This window comes from Oxyura jamaicensis, chromosome 5, assembly GCF_011077185.1.
Source record: "Oxyura jamaicensis isolate SHBP4307 breed ruddy duck chromosome 5, BPBGC_Ojam_1.0, whole genome shotgun sequence".
NCBI lineage: Eukaryota > Metazoa > Chordata > Aves > Anseriformes > Anatidae > Oxyura > Oxyura jamaicensis.
Window position 1 is genome coordinate 25709445 of NC_048897.1, and position 23837 is coordinate 25733281.

General features: G+C 39.5%; 1 protein-coding gene across 2 annotated transcripts in view; it reads left to right on the forward strand.

Moving 5' to 3' along the window:
- LRP5 (LDL receptor related protein 5) overlaps positions 1 to 23837 on the forward strand; it is a 147994-nt gene that overhangs the window by 58325 nt on the left and 65832 nt on the right. For both annotated transcript variants that reach the window (XM_035327505.1, XM_035327507.1), the window contains exons 6-7: positions 13779 to 14175; positions 14777 to 14948. In XM_035327505.1, the coding sequence (XP_035183396.1) occupies positions 13779 to 14175; positions 14777 to 14948 (569 nt within the window). The remainder of the gene's footprint in view (positions 1 to 13778; positions 14176 to 14776; positions 14949 to 23837) is intronic.

Sequence of the window (23837 nt, forward strand, 5' to 3'; positions counted from 1 at the left end):
TATTTTCGTTTCTCAGTAAATGTATAATGCTTAGCTGCAGAATACAGGTAAAATAGTTCAGTAAAAATACATATTTTTAATCTCTGCATTGTATAACTTAATTATTGCAATTTTACTTGGCCTGCGCATCGTTGTTTTTTGATCCATATTAATTGTTGTGTTGGTTTTGGCTGGGATGGAGTTAATTTTCTTCATGGCAGCCCATACAGTCGTATGTTTCGGATTATGGCCAAAACCATGTTGATAACACACCTACGCTGTAGCCATTGCTGGGCTGTGCTTACCCACCCTCCAGGCCCTTTCTGTTTCTCACGCTGCCCCACCAGCCTGGGGCTGCACAAGAATTTGGGAGGCAACACGACCAGGGCCGCTGACCCAAGCAGACCAAAGGGCTACTCCACACCACATGGTGTCATGTTCAGCAATAAAACTGGGGGGAAAGAATCATAGAATGATAGAATCATAGAATATCCTGAGTTGGAAGGGACCCTTAAGGATCATCAAGTCCAACTCTTGATACCGCACAGGTCTACCCAAAAGTTCAGACCATGTGACTAAGTGCACAGTCCAATCTCTTCTTAAATTCAGACAGGCTCGGTGCAGTGACAACTTCCCTGGGGAGCCTGTTCCAGTGTGCAACCACCCTCTCTGTGAAGAACCCCCTCCTGATGTCAAGCCTAAATTTCCCCTGCCTCAGCTTAACCCCGTTCCCGCGGGTCCTGTCACTGGTGTTAATGGAGAAAAGGTCTCCTCCCTCTCGACACCCCCTTACGAGGAAGTTGTAGACTGTGATGAGGTCTCCTGTATCAAAAGAAGGAGGAAGGGGGTGGCATTTGGAGTTACGGCATCTGTCTTCCCATTTAAGTTTTGCACAATGGTGAGTGTCTGGTGCTTTCCATGGAGAAAACTGTTATTTTGTTGTTTACACATTGCTCTTTTTTTCTCTTCCGCGATCATAGAATCATAGAATCATAGAATATCCTGAGTTGGAAGGGACCCTTAAGGATCATCAAGTCCAACTCTTGACACCGCACAGGTCTACCCAAAAGTTCAGACCATGTGACTAAGTGCACAGTCCAATCTCTTCTTAAATTCAGACAGGCTCGGTGCAGTGACCACTTCCCTGGGGAGCCTGTTCCAGTGTGCAACCACCCTCTCTATGAAGAACCCCCTCCTGACGTCCAGCCTAAATTTCCCCTGCCTCAGCTTAACCCCGTTCCCGCGGGTCCTGTCACTAGTGTTAATGGAGAAAAGGTCTCCTGCCTCTTGACAACCCCTTACGAGGAAGTTGTAGACTGCGATGAGGTCTCCCCTCAGCCTCCTCTTCTCCAGGCTGAACAGGCCCAGTGACCTCAGCCGTTCCTCGTACGTCTTCCCCTCCAGGCCTTTCACCATCTTCGTAGCCCTCCTCTGGACACTCTCCAACAGTTTCATGTCCTTTTTATACTGTGGTGCCCAGAACTGCACACAGTACTCGAGGTGAGAGTACTGTGTGTACGAGGTGAGAGTACTGTGAGTACTCGAGGCGATATTTTAGTTGTTTTTCTCTTCTGAGGAGCTTTTTATATTTTTATATATGAACATAGAAGGTTTTTATAAGACCCTTTTAAGGTTTAATTTCTCTTCTTAATCTAGAGATGCTTTCAGGGTGAAATTATCAGTTCAGTAAAGTATATTGAGGTGGAATTTGTACGTTTTGTGATGGGGATGGAAACCTGGCCCTGCCAAGCTCAGTTGAAGGCTCCCATTAGTTTCCCTGGGGCAAGGGATAGCATCCAAGAACCTCTGGATATTTTGTGTTGCCCTTTAATAACCCTAAAGTGTTTGCTGTTATTTTATTTTTTAATTTTCATGAATGGAGGAGGATAAGCCTTATTGTGTCCGAGGAGATTGGATTATAAGGTAGATACGAACTTTTTTGGGGAAAAAAGACACATGGTGTGTGCAATAAATGCTCAAGTGCAGAAACTTTTAGTGTTTATATGAACGTGAGTGGTTACTTGGGACGTATGCCGTATTCGCCTCAACTCATCAGAGAAGCATTTCTGCAGAATAAAGCAACTGTTACTTGCTTGAAAGTGGGAGAGCTTGGGCTTTTGAATCCATCTCATATGGTGGTAGGAGCTGTAGGGTTTCTGCTGGGAAGACAGGACAGCTGTAGTTTCTCAAATGAACTATGGAAAAAAAACATTTTCATAATTGGGGAAGAAAGCAGCAGCTTCAGGTGTTTGAATATTCATCTCCACTTTTTTATCCTTGTTTCTGTTGTTGAGGCAGTTGGTCAGGGTTGGGCACTATTCCCAAATGTGGTGTTTCTCCTTGCCCTTCTTCATAATGCAAAACAGCGGTGTTCTTGGAACCTGCTGGCTCATACTGCAGGATTATGCTATTTCCTATGCAGGAAATAGGATAGCATTGAAGGAAGAAATGTTAAGGCGTTTCTTTCTCATCTCCTCTGTGTTTCTTGGTACACATCAAATATATTAAAAATTGGTGTCTACAGTTCCTTCGCTGAGCAATCATCAACTTATTTGAGCAACTGAGTTTCCAAGCAAGACAAGCAGGAGGATGAATACCTCCATTGTAAAGTCTTTCTTCCAATGGAATTTAACCCTTGTGACTACCAGAGGAGAAGATCCCTTTGTGCACACGTCTTCCTAAAGAGAAACGGTATGGACTAATCCAGACTTCCTGATTAAATATGTCAGCTGGTAATTAAAGATGAACAGCCTCTTTGTCAAAGGGAGCAGTTAAGGAGTCGATAGTTATTGGGGGTAATTGCTGTAAATCAGCTCCCTCAAGTTCCTGAGAAGACTTCTCCTGGAATTGTGTGAATAACACACAATAACTGGCAGGAGGCTTCTGGTACTTGGAAGATGCTGGAAGATAAATCTTTCAGATTAGTAGATAAACTCTGATTGTATTCTGGTATTGATGAAGAGCTGTATTGGGAAGGAGCGTTCATGTACATATGTTTGTTGGGGGAAAATAAACAATAGAAAACATATTTTCTATAAAAAAAAAAAAGTTTGTGGAGAACAGTATTGAAGGGATGCCTGCATGCCTGTCTCCTCCCCTTGCCCTCTCTGTGATTGAAATGCAACTGTGGGAAAAACAAGATCTTTTCATTGCAAAATGCTTTCACTTCATAGGTGTCTTTCAGAAGTTCCAGAGGACTTTATCTTGTTCCCCATCTTGCATCCACCGCAATCCCAGTGGTGTTTCATGTTTCCTTCACCTACCAAGGAGTAGCTGACCCCATGTTCCCTTTGTTGGGCTGAGCCAGGGCCACCTTCAAGATCTCTGTGATGGGGTTTTTCCTTCCCTGAGTGAGGGATTTGTGTAATTGGTGTCACCCTAAATGTCTGCAGCCACTTTAGTTCTGTACTCCTAGTTGTTTTATTTCTGTGCCCCACCACCACAGCAGATCTAGTTAAAGGATCTGTGGGTGTTGTGCACCACCAGATGAGAGGGAGAGAGTTTGGAAAATAAAGCAAGCTTGCAAGTATTGTATGGTGGAGTTCCTGCCAGGTGGAGAACTAACCAAATTCCAGGCATGAAAATGAGATGCAGTAGGTTGAAAGAGAAATAGCACTTCACTCCCTACATCCAGACCCAATATTGGCCATGATACATAATACAGGAACATACCCCATTGACTCTTTCCCACTAAAACAGTGGGACGGAAGTTATTTACTACGTTAGAAATACTGTATGTGAAGCTCCATTTCACTGAGATACCTTTGCAATTAACCAGGAAGGATTGTAAAAGCTGTCCAGCAATGGGTATCGGATGATCTAGGAAATCTGGAGGCTACTCTGCGAATAAGAAATCAATGAGTGAGCCATCTGTTTTGATATAGACTCCGTACCTTATTTCTCCTAGGGTTCTTCCATGTTCTTTATTGCCAAGGATGATGACTCTTCCCTTCAGTTTTAGGAAACTTCAGCTTCTGCGTGCATCAGAAACACAACAGTGGAAAATCTGTCCATTTATGTGCTAATCATGAACCCTGTCTGCATCTATTAAGTAAAGCAATGGACTTCCCCCCCTTTTGTTTCTACTCTATTTCATAAAAATTTCATGATCAGTTTTTCATTCATTTGTAGCTATTGTTTGTTTTCAATCTGTTTTCCCCTTGCTTTTGTCAGTATGTTATGGTTATGATTTCATTTGATCTGCATGAAAAGATTACATTGCTTTCTATTCATAGCATCTTTTATCCTCCTAAATGGGGAGTACTTTGTGTAGCGAAGAAATGAAACAGCCTCTTATGGTAATGGCCGTGTTTAAAATTTCATTGGATAGAAGCCATGAGAAACACGCTGTAAGGAACAAACCTGGAGGGAGTGTGGAGCATTCTGGAAGGTCTGCCACATCTTCTAGCTCTGTTTTCAGTGAGTTTACGGGATTAATGAACGAAACTCTCCTTTCGGTCTTTGTGTTTTGGATTGATGACTACTTTGAAAGACACTGAAACACAGTCAGAGCTGGGAACTAATTCATTTTGTGTGTGTGTTTATGTGTGTATGGAAGAGAAAGCAACACTTCCCCTTCTCAGCAATGCTGAGTCTCTAGCTAGGCTTAGTTTTTATACTGCAGTAGAACTACACCTTGTGTCTGCAGTGAAAAGGTTTGTGTGTAAACTTTATCTTGCATGGACTCAGTACATGCACATGGAAAGTTACCAAGTCTCAGTGCTAAGTTGTTAAGCTGTTCTAGCTTGGCTGCATCATCGTACTGTGACCAAACTCTGTTCTACTGCATCAAAGTAGCAACAATAAGGTTGAGATTTGCAAACCCCAATTTACAGCTGTTTATAACTTTTTCCATGATGTTTACCTTCTGACAGATGATGATGATAGCTCAGATTTTTTTTTATTTTATTTTTTTTGTGGCTCCATCTTACTTGAAACATAATAATTAACACTTGAACTTCAAAGCATTGCACAGCTATCATCCTCAGAGGGGGCCCACAGCACACGAAGTATTTATTCCTAAGGAGGAAAACAGTGCAGAGAAACTAATGTATATGAGGTCTCTCTTGGTGAGTTGGAAACATTTGTGACTGGAATGCACAGGCGCGGGAATGCAGTAAAACTATTGTGTGTTTCTGTTCAGTATTTCAAAAAAGTGGTAATTACGCATTTTGCTGGGTTTTAATAGATTTTTGATGGCATGTATTTGAAGGTGTCACCACCAAAACTCTGTTTAACAGAAACTAGTTAAGTGGCTGAGACCTTTTAAAAGTTAGTGATTTCATAGTCTGAGCCAGAAGGGTGGTATGTCTCCAGGAGAGAATAGCTGCTTTAAAACTTTAAAACCATGCTTTGCAAGGAAATACTAGAATCCAAAGACTGTACCTTTTCTTTTTTTTTTTTTTTTTTTTTTTTTTTTTAATAGCAGTGGGAATGTCTGGCACACATTTTTTTCCCCCATCATATTTCCTATAGCTTGCAATGGACCGTTGTTAATCATTCTGTGTAAGGAGGTGTTAATTTTTTGGTGATAAAAAGTAGAAGCCAGGACTGATATCCATAAGATAACATTATTTAAGGCACGTACAGTACAGACAGTCAAACCTCAGGGTAAGTGTTAAGACTTAATTGTTCAAGTGCTTTTTGGATGAAGTGTCTGTGCAAGGGCAAGTTCTTTTCTTGGAACTGAGACAGACCCACAATGGTGTTGATCTTTGATTCAGTTACTACCAGTGCAGTTATGACTGTTGCAGTATTTTGAAAAGTTTTCATAAGAGTTGGCTACTCCTTTGTTAGTACTAACTAACAGAGCTTTGTGCTCACAAGTATAATATGTATGTATTGTGTATATACAAACTGTAGATGTTTCATAGATGTTTCATAGAACCTAGATCATAAATAGTTTCATAGAACATAGATGTTTCATAGAACCTAGGTCCTAAATTAGAGTAGGGTGTTAACTGTGTCTTCGGTGTTGCAACAGCTTTCTCTGGAAGAAACATTGCTCTATGTCTTAGTCAGCTGTTTTTGTGCTAATGATTTTATCAGATGTAAAGTTTAATACTCTTGAGTTTTTTTTTTTTTTGTTTTGTTGTCGTGCCGCCCCCCCCCCCCTCCTCCCCTCCTCCAGTGGTCATATGAATGTGTCATAACCCTGCCTGAAATTGTAGATCTTCTCTGGTTTAGGCAAAGTAACTATTGGAAGTCTAGAAGTCTGCTGATGATATAATGGAAGAAGCAGTGGACACCAGCTTTTCACTATAGCATGCAGGCAGATATGATGTAATTTGTGAATTACGTGAGTGCTCTGGTATTTCCTTTCTTTGTCATAAGTGTTAGTTTTCCTTATGCCTACTTACCTTTCAATTCAAATTCTGCCCAAATGTGGGCACTCTAAACATTTTTTTTCAAATAAACCTTTCTTAATTCTATTTTGTTGGTTGCTTACTCTCACTGCATGCAACGCTCAGTTATAAACTGGTAAACCTGATGTGTGCTGCATGCTTCCCCTGGTCCTCAGTGTCAAGTAGGAGGAGAGCATGTTCCCTGCTTTTCCCAACCCAGAGCCATCACCACTGCAATGTGAAGCAGTGGTCTCTTAATCTCAAACTGGTATGTAAATAAAGAACTGAACTGGGATACGCAGTAGTGTTCTTGTTCCAACTGACTCTGCTAAAATATACACACACAGGAAAAAAAAAAAAATAAAACAACAACAAGGAGAGAATGTAAAAAGAATTTCGATTTATTTCTAGGTGTTACCAAAGTTTGTTTCAACTCCTGTAAATATTTTTACATTCTGCAGGAGCTGAATAGCAAGAGTGGGGTTTGATACCAGATTTAAACATCTCATAATTTCATGACATCATTCTTCCTGTGGTGTGAAGACTGGCTAATGCTAAACACTTGTGCAAGATGTAATTGTTTTCAATATTGGCAAGATTATTAAACAGCATGGCAACATTTCCTATTTTTCATCCACTCCATACAGAATAATGAAGTTTCCCCCCCCTCCCTTATTTCAAACAGCTTGTAAAAGAGTTGCCTGCAGTCAAAGTACTTCTAATGGACTGTTTTCAAAAAGAGCTAACTGCTTTGTTCCACAAAGAACTAAAAGCTTTACGATTATTACGGTTTATCTGATTTTCCCCGCAAATACAGAGATTTCGAAAGTTGCCTTTAAATAGACTGAGTATGTATGTGCATATGCATGCACATGTGTGTACGCAGAACTGGGGGAAGAGTCCCACAATGGAGCATTGTTCTAGCCTGATTAGCAGACAGACAAATGGGAAAGGAATAGCATGGTGTTTGCTGGCACAGATTAGCAGAAGCAACCACTGCAGTCTACATTTGTTTGGATTGGACGAATAAATTGGAGCATTTGTTACTGTATTATAGATGTCTTGTCACTTGTCAAATGTGAAGTGGGCCAAGGGAAGAATAAAAAAGGCTCTTGTCAAGCTGATGAGACGGCCTGTTTCACTGCTGTCAGCTCTGATTGCAGTTAATTTTGCAAATTGAATACAGCTGCCATTTTCAGCACTGAAGCATGAATTTTTAATAACAAGTGCACAAAACAACAAAATCAAAGCAAACACTATGCCTAGCATGGGTATTAAAAATAATAGATTAGTGGGTATGGGAGGGACAGCGTCACATGTACAAACAAGAATATCTCTTAACGTGTTTCTATAGGACTTGATTGCAAAGAAAGAATATAGTCCTCAGGAAGGGAGAATAACTGCCTTGAACGGTATTATTTTTTCTGTTCTGTTTGCTTTTTAAATTGAGATATTGTTAGCATTGGTTCTGCATGTTAAGTAGAACTGTTCATGGGTATTTATGGATGTTAGGCTGTCTGAAAAGTTCTGTGGAAGGTCTACAGAAAGCTTTTGGTGAATAAAAAAAACAATGCTAGAGTAAATTAAACAGTTAAAAGTTTAAACCAGTGGGAAAAATAAAGCAGTATGTACTTGAGTCTTTTAAAATGCTTTCCAAATGGAAACTTTAGAGAGACCTCATTTCTTCTATTTTTCTGTCTGCATGGAGGACTTCTGCTGTGATACGGTAGTACCAGGAGTGGTTTGCATTCTACCCCCATGATCCTGAAAGAAAAAAAAAAAAAAAATCATTGTGTGGTGTTATATGTGACTGTGTTTTAATAGTTAGTAATTCTGCTGGGGATCTCCTAATCAGCGGTTACGTAAGTACGGTGAGAGAGGTTTGTGAAAATCAATTTAATAAAATAAATGCTGTAGCACTCTAGTACTAGCTCAGTGTAACATATTAGACAGGTTCTGGAGTTTCTAATATTACAGCAGACAAGTCACAGCATAACACTTCCATAGCTTTCAAAACATTCCTACCAACATTAATAATCAAAATGCCTACACGATACAGATAAAACTAATGAGGCAGACGAGCGTGTTTGTCCAGGTTTTTAGGGAGAACCAGCGGCAGTGCTGAGATAAGTTCTCATCTCTTTGAGCTGTGCAGAGCCCACTGCCAATTTTCTCTCTTCTTTTCTAGCAGCAATTTACTGAGAGAGGCAAATACGGTTATAACAAAAACAGTATTTTTGGACCGCACTGTAATAAAGGCCAGGATTTTTGCACCTATGGAAACCCGCCCACAATAAGGATATTTTAGCAACTTTTAAAAGTGGCTGGAGGAGGGGAGAATGTAATGAGACGTGCTGTGTTAACATTTTCTCTGGTCACATGGATTGTAATGGCTAAGGATGTAGATACACATCTGTCATGAGGTCTTGTTGTGTAATAATTTGACTTCATTTTAAGCAGCTGCATCTCTCCAATAGAAACTGCTAAGCAGCCAGAACTTTAAATCAGTCAAGTAGCTCATTTCTCTTATTATTTCTTTTTCCCATAACTCTGGGTTAGAGGCATGTTAAAAATCAGAAGAATTTTCCAAGAAGCATTCTATTCAACTACCAATAAACTGTCCCAGTTGTCAACTGGAATGAAGGATTTTTTTTTTCTGGTCAGCTGGGTCAACAGAGAAAAAAACAACCTAATCCTTAAATCTTGGGCTGCAAAGTTGTATCCTACATGTTCATTTTAGCTGTGTATGCCCATGGGGCAGAGCTGAGTTTGGGAATATTCCTCCAGTAGTGCTTGCCTGCAGAAAAAGCCTGAATGGCTGAGTACATTAGAAGCAGGGTTGTTTGTTCCCTGTGCAATGAGGTTGTAGGCATCACGCAATCGCTGATTCAAGGGGTAGCAGTTGCTGCCCTGTGCCTTCTCTCCCAGGTCAAAATATTATTTTGTATGCAAGCAAACATGTGATCATACACACAGGTGTATATAGGACAGAGGTAGATGAGATAAAGTTGAGCCTGGTTATTGCTATTGTGAGGAACTGAAGACTATTTTGGTTTTATTTGTGAATTTTAGGGGAATATTAACAGCCTGTTGTCTAGCCAGTGCCTATAGGTATAATTTGGACCTTTAACTTTGATCTACTAGTTCCTTCCTCTCGTATGTTCAACCCTGACCTTGTTCACCATGAACCAAGGTGAAGATGCAATCATTCGTGTGAAGACGCGAAACACTTGCATGTGATTTTTATCTGTCTGTTCCCATGAAACGATGCTCATAATGTTGGTAGTCCTGGAAATGCATGTAATATTTGTAATTGCTGTGTTATCAGTTGCTACGCATATTTTTGATGCTATTCTGCTTCACACTACACATAATATTAAAGATTATGATTGCAGACATTAATATAATAAAAATTTAGGAGGTAAGTGGCTGTGAAACTGAGAGTGCTGTGGGTGGCTGAACAACTGCAATGCTGCTCACTTTTTGACCCAGTTGAGCTAAAACAGTTTATTCTTACTCTTCAGGTTTTGTGGAATATTTTGATGACCAAGCACATGCCCTTTCCACATGGAGTTTTGGGGCTTAATGAATTTTTACTGAAGATCTCATGTTTAGAGCAAGTTATTTTGACTCCCTAAAGTGGAGTATTTCAGAAACAAAGAAGCAAGACGTAAGACTGTGTTACAGGAGGTTGTTTCTGCTGTAGCTTGCTGCCTGATCTCTGCAGTTGCAGATTAGGGTCTGCAGATGGTGTCTGTAGTATGGCTTTTTTTTTTTTTTTTTTTTTTTATTTTTTTTTTAAATTGTGTGTTATGGTGTAATCTTAGTTTACATAAGAAAATGAAATATTTTGTGTGTGTTTCAATGTGGTAAGAAATAGGGCCTTTGGGAACTTCCTGTAAAGAAACCCCTTGCTGGTGGTCAATTTGTACCATTTGAGGTAACGTGCAGGATTCGAGTGACCTGGGTTCTTTTTCATTTCTGTTCTTGCCAAGCTGACATGCTCTGGACAAGCAACATGCTTTCTTCCTTACTCTGTTGTGTCTGGTGACGCTGCAAGTTCTTTGGAGATGGTACTGTCAGAAAAATCTGTGTTTTTAATACTTAGCACAATGGGACCTGATACCAATTAAATGGTTAGAATGTAATTTTAGCACCCACAATTTAATGAAACAAGAGATCTAAAAGCCCTTCTGTTTGAACAGGCTCCATAAAAATGTCCTTTTAAACCGCATTAACTGGCTTTGAACACAACCCTTGGATTCAACAATATTACTTTGAAGGTCCTCCCTTTCTGTTTAAAGTGGATCCTCATCATAATGTTTGAAATGAGCATGGCTGTTTGGGGCTTGTTTTCTAATCCAGATACGTCAGCATAGCCCATGACTGTTTCTGGGGAAATCCTTGAAGTAGAGAGAAAAAAGTATCTCAAGCTATGAACTTCTTTTGTTCCCAGACAGCTTTTTAAAGTAATTTAATAACCACAGTTCTTATGCTTGTTTAAAAAAGGAAGCTGCCTTGCATTTGATATACTCAGAAGTAGGTAGAGTAGATAGGGTAGTTAACAGCGTTGCCTTTCATTCCTGCTTTCTGCCATTATATGTAGTAAATCAAAGATCATTTAGCTAAGAAACATTGTAGAAGAGAAGGTGTAAACTGTATATTTTTATTTCTTTCCAGTGTTTTTTTTTTTTTTTTTTTTTTTTTACCAAAAAAAAAGCATTTGATTTTTTTTCCACTGTTCAGAAAGGAAATTGCTGTTTCTGAGCATGATATAAAATATCAAATGATGTTTTAGGTTTTCCACTATTCTTCTCTTTCCAGGAATCTTACAAAGCTTTTGAAAATGAGTAATTTTCCTAGCAGTGCCTTCTTACGATTGCTGGTACAAGTTGTTCCCTTAACAGAAATGAAATTTGAAAAAGAAAAAAAAACAACAACAACAACAAAAAACAATGTTGCTGTGTTTACCTAAGGGAGCAATGGAGGAAAGAAGCCTTACAATTTGTCTGGTCACCTGGGACTGTTCCCTTCTCAGCTTGGACTGCAAGTTACTAGTTTTGATATGTTCAGAGAAGTAATCAGAAGTTTCAGGCACAACCGAAAACTGTTCCTGAAAACTGTTTTAATTTTGCTGCCTTTGAAGCTGGAAAATCTTAAGGGAATTAGATGGCAGATTGCTCTTTTTCTTTGCTGTCAAGAATGTATGGGTTCTCACTCCTCCCATTTCCCCACATGTTCTTAGGCTCTGAATTGTTGTTGCTTTCCTTCTGCCCAGCCTTCCTTCAAAGTCAGCTGATGCAAATGATGCTGTAGTTATCAAACCTTGTCAGCCAGTATGGACTAGAAGAAACTTCTGTGTTGGCGGCCCTCCCCCTGCCAGCACAAGTGTTCATGGAGCTCTACAGTGAATTGGGCTGGTTAAAAACTTAGCCTTCTTTCTCCTGTGTTAGTTTTTGTTTAGATCAGATCTTTTTAGGGCAGTTTGCAACACACAGCCTTGCTGCTTGTCATGCTTGCACCAGAGAAGGACTGATACAGGAGTGAGAACAAGCAGCTGATGGCAAGGAGAAGGGCAGCGCCACTTCATTCAGGAGCTGTGGTGGCTTAGGGTAGCTCAAAGTGTGCATCGATTTATGTCTCTGCAGTATAGCAAAATAGCTTGGGTGTGTTTAGATGCTTTTTTTTCTAGATCCTCCCTTGTGTTTTGGTATATCCTTGCAACCTAAGCACTGTTTCTTTTCAGCACTTCTGAGATACTATTTGGAGATTATACTCTGATTTCCAAACCCAAAAGGAGAGAGCTCTACCTCAGGAGCAGATGGCGAATATAGTGAATATAGCAGATAGTGAATATTAATTTGATTTTGAAGTGCAATAGATGAAACTTCTGAGTCTACAAAACTCCATACATATGCCTAGGTGCAATTTCCTCCTAGAAGACTCTCATAAGGATTTGAATTTCTGGTTTTGTTAGTGGTCTCAAAAAAGTGTTCCAATGTTGGCAGCTGGTGTTTTCTGGTCCGGGTGAAATGAAACAAGTGACTTTGTTCTGCTTTCCAGTTTTGGAATGTGGCTAAAAACTCCTTGTCAGTTTTGAAACTACATGCCACCGACTTAGTAACCGAGTAGGGAAAAGACTATACTTGCTCTTCATGGGCTGAAGCACGTGGGTGAATGTGGGCAAAATGTCTGAAATAGCTGGATGTTTTTCTGTGTCTTGGGTTTGTTCTGATTTAAAAAAAGAAGTTGCCAGAAAGACAACGCTGAAGACTCCATTTGTCTTTGAAGTGTGCTCCAGGTTGTTGGCTGGCACCCTTTCCACCATCAATGTAGGGTAGAGAGAGAACTGCCCTGTTGCCTTAGAGTTAGTTTTGTATCAGCTTTCACCAGATAAGAAATATTTGTTATACCTGTGATTTGCTCTTATTAGTTTGTTTAGAGCAAATCACTACTATATTTTTTTTGACATACTGAAGTCTTCTGTTAGTGCTGCCATTTATTATGCAGTGCTTGTGTGTTGAAAAACATGTCTAATGCAGTGATACAACTAGTGGGAAGTTTGGCGGAGCTGGGGAATTCTATACAACATGGTGAAATATTTGGACATAGCCCAGCAATTATTTTTTTTTTGGTTCACCCTAATGAAAGGAATGGCATTGTTCCGCATACAGCCTGGCTGATCTACACTTTCATAACTTTTTTTTCCTATTACTTCTTTCCTGATAGTGGAAAAACTAGTTTCATAAAACTTCCTTTATGTAACCAATGTTTTTTTTTTTTTTTTTTTTTTTTTAAAAAAAAATCCCAATCTTTTTTACTTGGAGGAGTGGTAGAGAGAGACACAGGTGGTATTTGATGCCAGCAGTGTTTTCGAGGCTGGCTTTATGATTATTGATTTGGAATCTTTGTTAGACTTCTGTTCCTACCAACTCTCTATTTTACCACTAGAAACAAGGTTGCCAGTGCTGTGCGGTCCTTGCTTTTTCATGGTGAATGTGGTAGGTGGTGATACTAGCTGGAAGCTGCAGCTTGGTGTTTTCAAGCTGCGCATTTGCATTGGTCAGGATGTATTGGACCTGCTTGTTGGTGTGCTCCTTGGAAATTCCACCTGCATGTAGATTTTTGTTTGGCTAATGGAGGCTGCTGATTTAAAGCATATCTGTTGTCCTCAGTTAACTACGTGCATGGATGCCCTTATTCTAGATTGAGGGTGCTATGTTCCATGTTAGTGTAGGAGGCTGGGAGAAAGATACTGTCATTGTGAATTAAGAGTGCCAGCACAAGTATTCAGTTGAGAAGAACTGTTTAGGAATAACTCCCTGTTCAGCCAAGGCTTTATTTCAGTGAAAGTGCTGTGCTATATTAAAGTGTTTATATTGATAGCAAAAGAACTCTGTTGCGGGGGTATTGAAGAGAAAAAGAAAAGGATACCATGAATGGTTTTCTTCCCAGGTGCTGAAGAAGTCTTGCTGCTTGCTAGAAGGACGGACTTGAGAAGGATTTCCTTGGACATGCCAGATTTCACTGACATTATTCTGCAGATAGACAATATCAGACATGCAATAGCCATAGATTACGATCCTGTGGAAGGCTACATCTACTGGACTGATGATGATGTCCGGGCAATTCGTCGGGCGTACCTTGATGGCTCTGGAGCACAGACTCTGGTAACCTCAGAAATCAACCATCCAGATGGTATTGCTGTGGACTGGGTGGCAAGGAACCTGTACTGGACTGACACCGGAACAGACCGCATTGAAGTGACCCGATTGAATGGGACATCAAGAAAAATCCTTATCTCAGAAAACCTAGATGAACCTAGAGCAATTGTGCTCAATCCTGTAATGGGGTAAGTTTTATTTTCGTTGTTAGCCCTGTGGTAGGTCTTCAGGTCCAGCTTTTGGTTTTATGAAACTGAAAGTCTGCAGGTTACAAGATAATTATTTGTCAAATGTTGCTTTTGTTTTAAAAATAACTTGTGTTTCTATAAAAGGTGACTACTAAATGCAGTGTTCTTTGAGTCTGTATGTTGCATGTTCAGTTGGATTTTCTTTTATCTGCATCATCAGTATTTTAACTATTAAAAATGATGCCACTGCACATTTTCATTAGTTTAATTTAGTTAACTGAGTTTAATTTAGTTATTTTTGGTGACAAAATGACTGAATGGTTGAAGTGGGAAGGAATCTCTGGAGTCATCTGGTCCAACCACTGCAGGGCCATCTAGAGCTGGTTGCTGAGGTCCATGTCCAGGCATCTTTATGAAGATCTGCAAGGAGGGAGACTCCACAGGCTCTCTGGGAAGAGAGGGTACCGTTGAAGTCAGTTGGTTTGTTTGTTGCATTTCGGGAAGCAGAAAGCTAGGATGTTTTGTCAAAAGCGGAATAGATCTTGATGCTTTTTGGCTGGAATGTTATGTGCATTGACTGTTTCTGCCCTTTTCTTTACAGCTACATGTATTGGACAGACTGGGGTGAAAGTCCAAAGATAGAGTGTGCTTTTTTGGATGGCTCAGAGAGGAAAGTTCTGGTGAACACATCCTTAGGTTGGCCTAATGGCTTGGCATTGGATCTTGAAGAGGACAAACTTTACTGGGGAGATGCAAAAACAGATAAAATTGAGGTGAGTAACAGAGCTGTCTTGTTTACATTCTTAGAAAACGTGTTGTTATATGCAGCTTTATGTCTCGGATATATTTATCTGTTTTGGGGGGGGTCTTTTGTTTCATTAATGTTTACAATAAATTTATCAAAACAAGACATTAGAGAAGAAAGGAAGTATGTCTGTATGTGGTACTGGGTCCAAAAACTTTCACATCAACTGCTATGTTAAGGGATATGCAGTCAGAAACTTCTGCATTGCTGGAAGTATAATCTAATTGCTTGAAATCTCAGGTTTGATCTGAAGCTTTTGAAACAAATTGGAACACTCAGGTACAACCTCTTCTAATAATGTTTTCCATTTCCTCTGGTACTTGGAACTAGTATCTGAAATTGCTGCATGCAAAAGACTTGATGCAAGGTTTGTGTATGGGAGAAAGTGGATCTGGAGGCCCTAGAGAGCCATGTTTCAGGACATTTATGATTATGTGGTGTCCAGACACATGGGAGAAAAGTTGTTTTCAATGTACCACAACACTTAAAAGTACCTTCTGCCTGCCTTGAAAACAATGTAGGCGTTCAGTCACACAATCTGGGGAGGGGAAATCCCTTTCATGATGTTGTAAAAGTGTTTATGGAAAATATTATATTTCTTAGTTATTGAAAGAGCCTCTGATAGAGTATGGTATGATTTCTTTTTGTTCCCCTTTCTTTGGGAAGAATTTTTTTAAATGCAAAAAATCCATCCTGTCTACCTGTTTTCAAACTCCTGTTTTTTTTTTATTATTATTATTTTTATTTTTACTTTTAATTTTTAATCAACCTGCTTTGGACATTTTTTATTCTAGACAAAGCTGGAAAAATTATCTGCTTATTTGTTACTTATATTTCAGCAGTAAGATTGTGAGGTGTCTCTGGAGATTCATTGCTTTAAATTTAAGATACGATCAAAGCAAACATCTGGTATTGGTGTAGTCATGGATGTTGACAATTGCACAAGTAAGGCCTGAGATGTTCCAGGAGATGTTCTCATAAAGGAGATGCCTTTTTTCCCCCTGTTGTTTTTGCCTCAGTATCCCATGATTAAACCTTAGTCTAAAAGAATAATTGTGAAGTGTGCTACCACAGAAATGAAACAGCTTTTAGATACAGCAAAAAAGCCCAACAACTGAGTCCTGAAGTAATTTCACTGAGAAGGTGATAAATAACTCAAAGATATAGAGTCAGGTTCTGGGGTCAGGCTATTTGGGCTCTGAAGTCATGTCCATGAGATTCTGAAGTTTCACTGAATTATTAACAGTTGACTGTTAACTCTGGCATTTTAGGCCCAATACCACTGAGATTTGGTGGCTTTTCCACCCAAAGCTCCCAGGAAATTCCAGCCTGAGAAGATATAGCTATCTTGTTTGTGCAGCTCACCAGTGTTTTCTCTTGCAGCCTGCAACTTCCAGCTCCTGATGCATATTGAGCCAACTTGATATCTTACCTAGCAAGCATAGAAATACTGTTTGGCCTAGGACAATTGTTGCTGTAGGAGCGCCAAACAGTTTAGAAGGGAGCTCACCGTAAGGTGTTTAATAAGATGTTAGTAACAGAAATACCAATTTGAGGCCGATAGGTGAAGCTTTTCACTATTTTTCTATGGCCAGCAGAAAAGGCATGACGTTAGTTAGCTAAGCGGGATGCTGCAGAGATGATTGGGAAGAGAGGAAGTTTTCCAAGAGAAAACAGAAAAATACGGATACAACCAGGTGTTGTGAGGAGGTCTGAAACATTTGATTTAGATGCTGTTTTGTTCCCCCCACTTTCAGTACATGGTTTCTTAAAAAAAAAATAGTTGTTTAGCAAGGTAACCTTATTGCTGGTGAACTTCCTAAACTTTCTTTAGCTCACATTCCTGAGAAAGAAGGAAAAATTGGATTTTGAACCTCAACCTAAAGTCATTATAGTAGGCTATAATCCAAAGGCTTAGTTGACAGCATGAGACATGACCTGAGGTCAGACAAATTTGAGAAATTTTATTCTATTATCATTAAATAATGAGATCTGTCATACCGACAAACATTCATTTTTAATGTCTTGTTCTAGTGCTCTGGGCATCTGGTGGAAACAGGTTCCTTGAGCTATCTCTGGTACCTTGTTGTTGTGAAGCAGTTGTTTATCTTCCACAAAGATGTCAGAAAAGCAGTTTGGAAATTAAAGGTGCTAAATAATTAGCTCTGAGTATTTTAATTTCAAAAGGGAATTCTCCAGGGAATTTGAAATGGCTTCAAAGTAAGATGAGGTAACCTAGCTAATTGAAATCAATTCATAAACAGAATTGCCAAACCAGAATGGGATGAAGAAGGGGATAAAACTATTGCTTTAGAGAGATTTTTTTTTCCCTATAATGTAAATTTTCTTCCTATAATGTAAGCTAGTTTGTTGAGGCTGTGTTATGACTATACTATATGTTTATTAAAAAAAAACAGTCAATTTCTGTAACAGTACTTAGTAAAAGCAGTATAGAAATTTTACCCTTGTTCTGTGAAGTCAATTGAGTTTTCATGTTACTTGGGGGAATAGTACATGCAGCATTTTAGGATAAATAAATTTTGGGGCCTTTGGTAATGTCTGTGCTCTCTAAAGTTTTTGCCCTCTGGAAGAAGTGAATCAAGACTGTCTGCTGGCTTGAGAGATACAACTGCTCTCTGGCAGTGTCTTGATGTACTGGGCTTGATGACTTGTAGCGGGGTTGTCTCCTTCCTTACCTTTCAGGCTGTAGGAAAGAACATTCTAGATTCCACCTTTTGTAGCTGGAACTGTACTAGTGAAATTGATCTCCCTGGTTTAAGCAGTCTGTTCAGTCTGACTTACTTCATTTTAAGACAGTAAAGCCAATGGTACTGTTTGATTTGGCATCTAAGTTTAGGAAAGTTGGAGAAGCCAAAGTAAGGGCTTTTTATTCCCTCAGTTTTTCTTTTGCTTTTTATACTTTTAGTGGTTCTCTTCTGTTTTCAGAAATAGAGAGAAAAGGGTATTTTACTTGGTCTCAGAAACAGAAGGTATTTTTCACATGAAGTGGATTGCAACATCTCTAGATACTTTGATTGCCGTATATCATGTAACCCAGTTATAATTGTTACTACAAAGATTTAAATATTTTTTTTTTAATCTCTGTGCCTATCAATGAGTTCTTAGGTTAAAACAGGTATAAATATTCTTGCTTTAAATCCCCCCCCAACCCCCCCCCTTTTTTTTTTTAACACTTTTCTCTTTATGCTTGGTGTTTACTTTTGCTAGTTAGCATGAACAGACTCTTGACATTTACAAATCCCTAAATAGGCCCATTTAGGACGTGATGGGGAAAAATATCATGGATGTTGTCTAGAGTTCTCAACAGTGCTGTGAAGGGGCCTGTTGTGGTCCACTGTGCAGCTGCGTGAGTTAAAAAGGCGCTGGCATGCCATCAGTAGAAATGAATGTTAAATGTCTATTGCAGAACGTCCATTAGAAAACAATTTTTCAGTTTCCATTTTGGAACACATGCCAGACATTTGTATTCTGCTCACTTGGGAAAGAACTGCATGACTTAACTGGTTATTGACACAGCTTAGGTGTTGGCTGATTCCATACTGGTCTCCAGTAGAGCTTCTTTTTATTAATACTTGTCTGCAAGATCAAAAAATTGCAGTAGGAATATATTTCAGAATAGAAACATTTATCTAATGGATTGTATTTCATATCTCTTGTTTATCTTGCTCTATTTGCAGCCTTATAATTGTTTCCTTAACCATTTCTCTGTTTGAGAACTTCCTTCAATACCCTAGGTTTGCCTAGTAAGCCCTATTTCATGCTGCTCTGCTAGCCAAAGAACATGTGAAGTCTTGTGTATGGTATATGAGGTGGGACATTACCACTTAGGGTTGAAGTTATTCTTCACTTTAACATGAATTAATTCTTCTCATGTATGTGTTCTTTTGCCAAGAGGATGCTATATAGATGGCTTGCCAGCACAGCTGGTGTCTTGGTGATTTTCTTCTGTGTGTCTGTGTATGTCTGTTGCATCCACAGTTGGTCAAAAACAAAGTCTAGCTTAGCTGCAAGTTGAGGATGCGTTTAATATTTTCTACTATTGTTGACCTAGCTGAGTATTAAGATTTACTTTTTTCTTTTCACTGTTGAGGACATAAAACTATCTAAAAGCATAGTGTTGGCTAAACTTTCCTCTAACCCTCTAGTTTCACGTGCCTCAAAATGTCCCAACTGGCTGTGTAGAAATTCCAGATTGAATTAAGCTGAAAACATTATCTCTACTACTTTGCAGAGTATAGTTGCAATTAAAGTCTGTCTGGGTGGTGGAAAAATGAGCTAAGCCTTATGCCTGATAATGTAAAAAGTGCACTATTAAAAACCTGTACACTTTTTTGTAGGTTTCTGAAGAGCTACTTGTAAAATAGACTTGCTTTCATCCTCTGCAATGTGTTCAACTGCTTTCCATTCAGGAAAAAAAAGCAGGAGCGAATTTAGCTTGTGTATATTTGTGCATCTCTCTGCTTGGTATTCTTTTTGTTAGACCTCAGGTTTGAAATGTACTGTGAATGTCTTTTTTTTTTTTTTTTTTTTTTTCCCCAATTATTATTATTTTATTTTTTTCTCGTTTGTTTTGTTTAGTTGGTTTTGGGTTTTGGTTGTGTTTTTTTGGTGTTCTTTTGGTTGTTTTTTGAAGGTGTGTCTGGCTGATTTTGATTTGGATTTTTTTTAACACATTTTGACATTGCTTTTGAGCGCGCTCTTCGAAAAACAGAAAAGGAATACTGCAGAGCTGCTCAAGGTACCAAGCAGGGTCCTGTACCAGGAGAGTATGTTCTTATTTGTGTGCCTAAAACTTCACGTGGTGCAAACAGCAGTTACTCTTTCCTGACGGAGACCTTCCCATCTGCAGCATTCAGCTGCAACACAAAGGGCCCAGTCACTTCACAAGCGGTTCGTATCCTGAAGAAACCATTTGGCAAGGCTTGTCAAACTTTGCGTGACAGCAGCCTGTGAGGCTTTCACTGCAAATTTGGCACCCCGTGGTAACATTGTTCCTAGCTTTTTAAATTTCTGCTTAGTTTGGCAGAGGCGATGGCAAGGAAAAATATATAGCAAATTTTGAGTCATGTCTGTTGAAATCATGTGTTTGTCCACACAGCTTCAGCTATGAGTAAGGGGCACGGAGTAATCCAAGGGAATTTGGGATTTTGCTGACAGAGAAAAGGTACTTTCGAGGAACAAACAATAGATTAACAAGGATTACCGAGTTCCAGCAGGGAGAGAAGCAAAGACCCAATGGCATCCACGTGTAGAATTTCCTAATTCTCCTTAAAAAACAATTTTGCGGTTAGCCAGGTTTCCCGTGTATTATTTCTTCAGTATTTGCTTAAAGTGCCTAAGGTATAATTGCATAATGAGCAATTACTGAATTCTCAGGTGCCTGTTATTATGTATGCATTTTACTTAAGTTTGTGCAGTATTCTTGGAATAAGTGTTATGCAGACTACCCCTTCTGGCAACTTCCCTTTGTCCTCCTGCTTTCCTATCTCCCCCTCGACAAATGTCCTTTGTTTATCTTTGCAGAACACTTATAATTATATATACAGTGATTCTTTGCAATTTTATAGGACGTTCAAGCTAAAGTGTAAGCATCAGATGACAGTCCTGGAACTCACCAAAAATTTTCCAAGATTCAGTTACATGGGCTGTCCTTGAAATTCAAGGAAGCAATTTTATAATTATTTTGTTGTTAACCTACTGCATAATAGGGTAAAATGTTATTTGGAACAGTTTGCTACTTAAATTGGAGTCTTTGCAGAAGTGAATTGTGGAGGGGTAGAAAAATTAATCTAATTTAAAGCTGCTTTTTCTAGACAAGGCAGAGTATACTTCACATATTACACTTTCTTTTCCACCCATTTGAGTAAAAAAAAAAAAAAAAAAGGCAATATTAGTAGATGAGTTTTAACTGATACATTTTAATGTGTTTGTTTCTTTGCTCTGGTATTTCTCACCAAGGGATTAACAAGTCCATATAGTGTAATAAACTCATTGGGAGATATTGTGTATTAATTTATTGAAATAAGATATATATTGGAATGAACAGCTGTTTTGAATTTACCTCCACATGCTAATTAGACAATTAAAAAAAAAAATCTGGTGGACACCGAGTTCAAGAGTCAGCAGTGTGCTCTTGCCACTAAGAAGGCTGATGATATTCTTGGCTGCATTACACAAAGTATTGCCAGCAGGTCAAGGGAGGTGATCCTTCCCTGCTGCTCAGCACTGGTGAGTCCACATCTGGAACTGTGTCCAGTTCTGGGCTCCCCAGTACAAGAGAGGCTGAAGAGTCTCAAATGTGGGATCACTAAGGCAATGAAGGGACTGGAGCATCTCTCCTTTGAATAGGGGCTGAGAGCTGGGCCTGGTCAGCCTGGAGAAGAGGAGGCTCAGAGGGTTTCTTATCAATGTATGTAAATACTGCCTGAGGGGAGGGTGCAGAAAGGACAGAACCAGGACCAGTGGCAACGGGCCCAAAGTGGGGCACGAGAGGTTCCCTCGAAACCCCAGGCAGCACGGCTGTGCTGTGCGGGTGCTGGAGCCCTGGCACAGGCTGCCCAGAGGCTCTGGGGTCTCCTCCTTGGGGATCTCCAAAAGCCACCTGGACGTGGGCCTGGGCACCCTGCTCTGGGTGGCCCTGCTGGAGCTGGGGGTAAACCAGATGATTCCAGAGCTCCCTTCCCATCCTGTGATTCTGTAAAGTAAACAAACCCCACACTGCATATTAGTATGAATGCATGAGAACGGAGAAGTAAAATGGATGTAGAAATAAGGAGCACAGGTTCTTTTTGATCTAAAGAACAGATGTCAGTCCAAGTAGACAGCTGCAGGAATAAAATTGCTTGAAGTGATGATAACATAGTGAATGGCCTTTATTTCAGTGAACTTAAAACTTAATGATGCTTGATTTGATTTAGAGCTATGTCTGAGAAACATCAGCTAAATATAATTGTTAGGAATGAAGTATAAATTCAAGTGCTTACAGTTTTGTCCCTAACCTGAGACATAACTTTCCTATACTTTTCACTCTTGATCCTTTTTTTTTTGTGTTGTATCCTTTCTAGATGCAAGAGCTACATATCTAAGCCAGATTAGATGTTAATCTTGAAGAGTAGATATCGGAATAGGCCTAGCAAACCCGTATACTTCCCTACTCTTTGTATTGGTCTGTTCAGCAGTGTATTCCTGTAGCCTGGGCTGACTCTTTCAATGCTGTACTTAGGGCCACTTCAAGTTTTTATTTTTCAAATTACTTCTTTTCTGTCTGGGGTCAAACTGTGTTGTTGAGGGAGTGAGGTGTACAAACCTCTCTCCATTTGTGGCCATTGGATATTTGTTGGTGTTGTATGTTTGTGTGTAGTTGGTGGTCATCAAATACTGCTATGTTTTCATTAGTTTTAAATGGCTTTTAGGCTCCTTTATTGCTATGTGTTTTGCTTGAAGAGCAAGCAAGCATGAATGCTATTGCTGATGATTTCTTGTTTTACTTGGAGGGAACCACTCAGTTCTAGGCAGCAAACATTTTCGTGTGAGCACTAGATTTGCAGCAGTGTCTGAAGAATGGGTGTATAATTATCTTTCAAGGTTCTGAAGGGGAATAATCTCTAGTACTGAGTTTGGGAACAATTTTTCTTGCCAGCAGCCAGGTAGTCATTGTAGAGTGGATAGGAGGAGTTCTTTGAGGGCAGGACTTTCTTAAAATACTGTTACAAGTTTATGTCAGTTCTTGGACTTTAAGACTGACAAATTAGTTGTGATTGCTTTTCCCAGAGGGACGTTGCTGGAATGGAACACAAGTTTTCTGGGAGGGATGACATCTGTATCTTTGACTTCAGGGCTTTAGTGATGACAACTATAAATACACATTTTGAGAGTTGCATAAAGACAGAAAGCCTAAGAAGGCTTCTTCAGTGAAAAAGCGGTGTGCATCTTTAGGAAGAAAAAAGAAATCCAGCAGCAAGGGGGACAGAGGGTCTTCTATTATTTTCTCTTCAGGGTTCCCCAGTCTCTTATCTGCCTGTTTGCAGTGTTCGGCTTGCACCATCAGATTTATCACCAGATTTGGAGTCAAGTGTAAACAACTCAGTTTAGACTGACAAGGATGTTGGTGGAGTCTCAACTTCCTCTGCTAAAAAATGTTGATTTTTTTTTGCTTAGGTATATTTGCAATGCTCTTAATAGAAATAGTATTGCAATTGTTTGAACTTTGTGCACACCAGCCTGTAGTTTGGAACAGAGACTGCTGAGATGAAATGCACTGTAATGTTCAGCAGGTCAGACCTCCGAATAGTTTCACATCCTAATACTTTATTATGAATTTAAACTCTCTGGCTGTGTTAATTTTTTCTAAGACAGGCTCTGGTTCAGGATTTCCTGGTGTGAGACTGCCTCTTTCTGGAGCACAGAAATATAGTCAGCCTCTACCTGCTGTAAGAGCATAGAGCCTTCTGACTCCTTTTTTTCTAATTACAAGACTAAGTTGTCTGTGTTTTGTTTGCTGCTTGATTAGGAATTTCCATGTATTATTTTATACTTTGCACTACACGGTCGTTGTTTTCTTTTTAAGAGGACTGTTATCAAGTGTGGCGGCTGCTGAAGCAAACGAGATCCATGTTGACAAAGTGAGAGGCTTTAGCTGATCTGAATGCAAGCACTGCACCTTCCTGCTCTAAACTATGTAATAAGAAAGTGCTCACAGAGCAGAGAAATTTATTTACCAAATAAAAGAAGACATACTTATCAACATTAATTCACTCCTCTCCCCTTTTAATGAGTCAGCTACCAGGTGAACTTGTGTCTGAGTCCCAAGTGTAGGAAAGATATGACAGTGCTGAGT